We start from the raw sequence: 7,210 nt of genomic DNA, 5'->3' as shown, positions 1-7,210 counted from the left end.
GAGGAGGAGGGGGAGGAGGGGGAAGAGGAGGAATTTGATGCTTCTTTGGTGGATTGTGTCTGAAATGTTTGATGTGAAACTGAATAGGAAGAGAAGTGACCTTTCAAAGGGAAGACTGTGCTAAAAATGTTTGATATAAGACAAAACAACAAGAGTTGAGAGATGTTTTAATGAAGGTCTTTGAGATGTGAATGCTTTGAGGCAGAAGAGGTGTGACATTTCAATGAAAGATTAAAAATGTTTTGATGTAAAGTAGCAGAAACACCAGAAGAAGAGATGTTATGTTTCAAGGATGGACAGTGTCCGAAATGTTATATATCTCTTCTTCTTCTTCACTGAAAGCCAATATATTCCACTTAATGAACTAACAGTTTAGTGGTCTGTATGCTCTTCTTCACCATATCTGTATTATGTCTGTGGTCAACTGTGAATGGCCATAGATAGATCTGTGGTCAGTAGACAAGTTCACACCACCTCAGGCACATGAATGGCTGTGTGGTAAGTAGCTTGCTTACCAACCACATGGTTCCGGGTTCATTCCCATTGCGTGGCACCTTGGGCAAGTGTCTTCTACTATAGCCTCGGGCCGACCAAAGCCTTGTGAGTGGATTTGATAGACGGAAACTGAAAAAAGCCTGTTGCATATATGTATATATATATATATATGTATGTGTGTGTATATGTTTGTGTGTCTGTGTTTGTCCCCCGCAACATCGCTTGACAATTATGCTGGTGTGTTTATGTTCCCGTAATTTAGTGGTTCGGCAAAAGAGACCGACAGAATAAGTACTAGGCTTACAATGAATAAGTCCTGGGGTCGATTTGCTCAACTAAAGGCGGTGCTCCAGCATGGCCGCAGTCAAATGACTGAAACGAGTAAAAGAGTAAGAGTAATGTAGTGAAGGTTTGTGTAAGCAACTATGTCGTGTTCTATGTTCAAGTAAAGTGCAGGAACATAAAACAATAGACTTACTACTACTCGCACCAAAAAAACTTGTTGGGCATTAATACAAACTCTGAATGTTTTTACATCAACACCACCACCACCACCACCACCACCACCACAACAACAACAACAACTACCACCATAATCACAATTGTTGCTTCTATCACCAACCCCACCATAATGTAACTGAAGTAAACATGCAGCCAAAAATTGCCTTGTCATTGGATGTAATTGTGGTTTCATGGTCAGGTAATTAGCACTGACCATAAGTAGGATTTGAATCCAGTGCTGGAATTTGAATTCAGAACATTAAAAGCCAGAATAGATATTGCAAGATCCATTGTCATTTTCTTCAGTTAAATGCAATAAATTGAGATTAGTTTTCTTCAGTTTCCCATTTCTACAAGTTCCATTCATATCCAGTTCATGTTTTGACTCATTTGTACTCTGTCACTGATGCATACCAAAATCACTCATCCAATACAGCTCACATGTTTCACTTTTTTTTCTAGTCTTTGCAAATCCTCTGCATTCAAGGCCCACATCACCTTACTCTATAACACAGCTCTTCATATCTAAATGGTGTTACAATTTACCCTTCAGTCAGAGGGGAAACCCATCAGTTGTCAGCAGAGGTAATAGTTCTCTCATGTTTTTTAACTCAGTCTTACTGAGCTTTCACTAAGTAGATCACCTAGAAAACAGAAGTTATCAACTTCTTCTAGGGAACTATCTGAAAAACAAATCTATTGAGCACTAAGAGCACCATCCGAGCATGATCGTTGCTAGAGCAGCTGTCTGACTTCCATGCTGGTGGCACGTAAATAGCACCAGCGTGATTTTTACCAACGTTGCCTTCCTGGCATTTGTGCCAGTGACACAGGAAAAGACATTCGAGTGAGATCGTTGCCAGTGCCGATGGACTGGCTCCTGTGCAGGTGGCACATAAAATACACCATTACGAGCGTGGCTGTTGCCAGTTCCGCCTGACTGGCCTTCGTACTAGTGGCACGTAAAAGCACCCACTACACTCTCGGAGTGGTTGGCGTTAGGAAGGGCATCCAGCTGTAGAAACTTCTAAATTAGATTGGAGCCTGGTGTAGCCAGTCCTCAGTCAAATCGTCCAACTCAGTGCTTGTTGCCTATGTGCACCTGCTGTGTATGAAGTCTATCTTCTCAGTTAGCTTGCTTGTGATCAACTTTTCTTCTTGTGTAGCCATAGTTTATACTGAGTTCACCATACAGAATTTCTATTCCTCTTAACCTGCATCTCAAGTAAAGCCTGATGATAGCAAGATTTTGTGTTCTCCCCTATTTGATAAATCTTTAGTCTTTACTAGATTTACTTGGATGCCTCTTGATTCAAGGTTTTGCTTCCATGTCTAAAATTTCTCCTCTAAATAAATTAAAGATTCAACCATAAGAATAAAGATTTAACTATAAGAACCCATAGGAAGCCAGTCTTATACTCTTCTGTCATGACCTGTAGGATTATAATGAAGAATGAGTGGACTGAAGATAGCCCTGAGCATTCCTTCTTGCACACTAAACTCATTGCTGGCTCTCACCTTACTGACTGCAGATTTATACATAGTTTGTATGGCCTGCACAAAACATTTACCAATCCCTAGCTTCCATACCAACTATCAGATTTCAGATCATGGGACTCTGTGAAAGCCTTCTCCTGATTAATGAATACCAGGCACAGAGAATTACTTCTGCCTACATACTTCTCCCACAGTTGCCTGACTAGAAAGATGGCCTTAACCTTTTAGTATTCAATCACTCTATCAAAAGTAATGCTTATTTATTCACATTGTTTTGAATTAATTATGCATTATCTTGTGGCTTTGAAATTTTGTGATGTGGTTGTATATATTTAGAATGACACTGAAGGGTAGGCATGATTGGATGGATCTGGCTGGTTTCATATTTAGACTGGATATGTTCAGTTCAAATACTAAAGGATTAATAGTGCCTCTTTCAAACTGCATATCAAATAAGCTAATTCTCTTCTTGACAGATTGTGTAATACATTCTTTCTGTAATTTTCATAACTTAAATAATTGTAGACATTCTCAGAAAGAGTCAAATAAGCTGATCCTGAAAACAATGAAATTTATTGACTGAGGAAATAGTAAACATGTTGACAAAGAAGAAGTAGTAACAAATATTCTTTCAAAGCTGCAATTATTCAATGTAATCTAGTGAAAGGCAGACTCTTCAGAAATGTTCCAAGTGGCAGGAGACACTGGTCTGATTCATTAAAAGAATCTTCTTGTTTGCAGGAAGCAAGTTTTGGAAATAGAAATGAGAAGTTTATGGAAAGAAAGACATCACTTAAGAAGTTTGCTTCCCAACCACAAGATTCTGGGTTCATTCTCACTGCATGGTACTTTGGACAAGTATCTTCCACTACAATCCTTTGTCAACCAAAGCCTTGTGAGTAGATTTGGTAGATGGAGACTGAAAGAAGTCCATCATATGTGCATGTATGTATGTATATATGTATGTGTGGAGGCGCAATGGCCCAGTGGTCAGGGTAGCAGACTCGCGGTCATAGGATCGCGGTTTCGATTCCCAGACCGGGCATTGTGAGTGTTTATTGAGCGAAAACACCTAAAGCTTCACGAGGCTCCGGCAGGGGATGGTGGCGAACCCTGCTGTACTCTTTAACCACAACTTTCTCTCACTCTTACTTCCTGTTTCTGTTGTGCCTGTAATTCAAAGGGTCAGCCTTGTCACACTGTGTCACCCTGAATATCTCCGAGAACTACGTTAAGGGTACACGTGTCTGTGGAGTGCTCAGCCACTTGCACGTTAATTTCACGAGCAGGCTGTTCCGTTGATCGGATCAACTGGAACTCTCGAAGTCATAAGTGACGGAGTGCCAACAACATGTATGTATGTATGTATGTATGTATGTATGTATACATGTATGTATGTATACATGTACATATCTATATGTATATATATTATATGTGTGAGTGGGATCTCCTTGTGTTGACGTCATGTGATAGGTATATATGAGTGTCAGTGGCATGCAAGCAGTGTTATTCATTCCCAATATTCTACAAAAACATGTCTGGCCCAGGGGAAATATTATCTGGCTTGGAAACAGGTGAGTGTTGGCAACAGGAAGGGCATCCAGCCATAAAAAATCTGCCTTAATAAACTCTGTTCAACCTATGCAAGCATGGGAAAGTGGACATTATTATAATGATGAGGATGATGATTGCGATGATGGCTTGTTATAAAGTAGCAAATAAAGCTTGAGTTGATAAATATTGCAAGTGAGATACATCAGGAAAGACTGCTGTGCTATCAAAAGAGATGTACAGGATATGGTGCTCAGCATTAGAAGAGAGATTAAATTTGGTGATAAAGAAAGAAGATTGAGTTTTAGTTTGATTTACAGATGTGGCTGTGTGGTGATCAGCTTGCCTTCCCAGCAATATGGTTCCAGGTTCAGTCCCACTTCATGGCACCTGAGGCAAGTGTATTTTACTATAGGCTCAAACTAACCAGATCCTTGTGAGTGGATTTGGTAAACAGATACTGAAAGAAGCCCATGGTATGTGTGTGTGTGTGTGAATCTTTGCATCTGTGTTTGTCCTCCACTACCACTTGATAACTGGTGTTGGTGTGTTTATATCCCCATAACTTAGTGGTTTCGAAAAAGGGATTGATAGACTAAGTAACAAGCTTAACAAAATAAGTAATGGGGGTTGATTCATTCTGCTAAAAATTCTTCAAGGTGGTGCCCCATTATGGCCACAGTCTAATGACTGAGACAAGTAAAAAACAAAAGATAAAAGATGCAATATGCTAATTTTTATTATTATTATTAAAGCCTGGAGTGATTAATAGAAACACAAAAACAAAATGCATCTAGAAACACAAGAAAGAAAATTTTTTTTTTAAATTCAATAATAATAATGATAATGATATACTTACTTGTTCAATTTTCTGAGCATCCCCTTTAATGCATGGAAGTCTGGTCGCTCCGCTGGATCTTCAGACCAACCTTTGCGGATTATGATGGCCAGTTCATCAGTTGGACAGTCACAGTTCTCCAGACCTGGCCTAAAATATGGTCTCACCCCATTTACCACTTTTTGGTAGATCTCTGCAAGATGGTAATAAAGTAGACATACTGTAATCATGATTGCACTTACTGGGATGAGTGCAACGACATTGCACTACTCTGAACAAACGTCCTTCTGAGAGAGTTTGAGCAATGTTTCTGAAGTAACTGTTTTTCTTTATTTCTTTTGCAGGGCTCACATGTTATGTATATATAAAGTTCTGTGTAAGTATATATATACTTCTGTATATTCATTTATACTTGCTGTTGGTAAACATATATAATAAATATATATAACTTGATATATATATATATATATATATATATATATTCAAGCCTCCTCAATGATCTTCGGATACACAACAAGACGGTATGGTGTAAGATGAGCCTAGTGTTACCTGACCATTGTGAAACTAGTTAATGTTATGAAATGTTCATTTCTCCTCTCACAGCCTTAATGAGATGATGAGTTATGAAATCAATTCTTGTTTTCTTTTCAAAATCTGTTATATTTTTCCCTTGCCTACGATAAAGTCTGCAGAGTTGTTAAATTGAAAACTGACAGTTGAAAGTTTTAGCATGTTGATAAAAAAATTGGAGACATATGAATCAAATAAATTAAGCAAAGTATTGACTGATATGATCGTGATATGATAGTGATGATGATTTTAATAATAATAATAATAATAATGATGATGATGATGATAATTTTAAAAGTTTTTTTTTTTTCACAGTTATGTTCCAATGTGTGTAAAGTTTAAATATTTTTCTAGTGAAATTTCAAATATTTTCACAATTCACATAAATAAATCCAGTTTTTTTTTTTTTTGTCAGAATGTTTTTTTTTAAGAACAGTTTTATTAATAACAATCCATAGGAATCCAAAGTTATCTGTTAAAGATCTTAGTAAAAACTTTATAAATGTCACACTGTAACAGAGAGAAAAAAATAATATTTTAAAAATGGTGTATACTAAGAAAAATAGATTTGTAAAGAATATTGTGAAATTGTGATGAGAAAATTGTTATATTTCTGAGTCAATAGAAAAGAGAATGAGGAAGAGAAAGAAAGAGAGAAAGAGAAAGGAAGAGAAAGAGGAAGAGAAAGAAAGAGAGAAAGAGAAAGGAAGAGAAAGAGGAAGAGAAAGAAAGAGAGAAAGAGAAAGGAAGAGAAAGAGAGAGTTCTTGTGTCTATCTCAGATGGTTAATTGTAATGTCTAACATAAAATTGTAAGTTATCAACTTATGATATTAGAATGACCAGGGATTGAACTTATATGTAGTTCTTTAGCCACAGTCTGCCTTGATTGAGCAGTTCAGTTATCAACTCCCTCACAACATTAAACTGTATCTCCCAAAAGATGCTTATTTCTTTATTGCCCACAAGGGGCTAAACACAGAGGGGACAAACAAGGACAGACAAAGGGATTAAGTCGATTACATTGACCCCAGTGCGTAACTGGTACTTAATTTATCGACCCTGAAAGGATGAAAGCAAAGTCGACCTTGGCGGAATTTGAACTCAGAACGTAATGGCAGATGAAATACCGCTAAGTATTTCGCCTGGCGTGCTAACGTTTCTGCCAGCTCGCCACCTTAATCTCCCAAAAGATTCTATTTAGAAATAGCAATATTAAGTGACTAAGATTAAGTAGGTACATTTCCAAAGACTTAACAAGATGCTCAAAGGTTGCAAATGAAATTTCAGAACCAAAATATCTGCTCAAGCCTATGTATATATATAAGACATATATATAAACACTGAACCTAACAGGCAAAACAACAAAGGACCGAGATGCCCAGTGCCTTGTTGTACTCAAGGAGACCCGTACTCTGCAGCAGAAATATTAGGACCAATCCATCTGGTAGTGAAAAGCACTTGTGTCAGCGCCATGTACAAGTGCCTGTGCAGTGCCACATAAAAGCACCCATGCAGTGCCACATGAAAACATCCAGCACACTCTGTAAAGTGGTTGGTGTTAGGAAGGGCATCCAGCTGTAGAGACCATGCCAAATCGGACTAGAGTCTGGTGCAGCTACCTTGCTTGCCAGCTATGGTCAAAGCATCCAATCCATGCCAGCATGGACAATGGATGTTAAATGATGGTGATGATGATTACATTAAATATGTGTGTGTATATATGTATATATAAATATATATATATATATATATATATA

The 7,210-nt window shown here is 37.7% G+C and overlaps 1 protein-coding gene across 2 annotated transcripts in view; it reads right to left on the bottom strand.

Moving 5' to 3' along the window:
- LOC106867807 (atrial natriuretic peptide receptor 1) overlaps positions 1–7,210 on the bottom strand; it is an 822,997-nt gene that overhangs the window by 42,804 nt on the left and 772,983 nt on the right. For both annotated transcript variants that reach the window (XM_014912829.2, XM_014912828.2), the window contains exon 15: positions 4,904–5,075. In XM_014912829.2, coding sequence (XP_014768315.1) covers positions 4,904–5,075 — 172 coding nt within the window. The remainder of the gene's footprint in view (positions 1–4,903; positions 5,076–7,210) is intronic.

Source organism: Octopus bimaculoides, chromosome 8 (assembly GCF_001194135.2).
Source record: "Octopus bimaculoides isolate UCB-OBI-ISO-001 chromosome 8, ASM119413v2, whole genome shotgun sequence".
In the NCBI taxonomy this organism is placed as follows: Eukaryota; Metazoa; Mollusca; class Cephalopoda; order Octopoda; family Octopodidae; genus Octopus; species Octopus bimaculoides.
The sequence above is the reverse complement of the archived record's forward strand: the minus strand, read 5'-3'. Positions and strand labels throughout refer to the sequence as shown.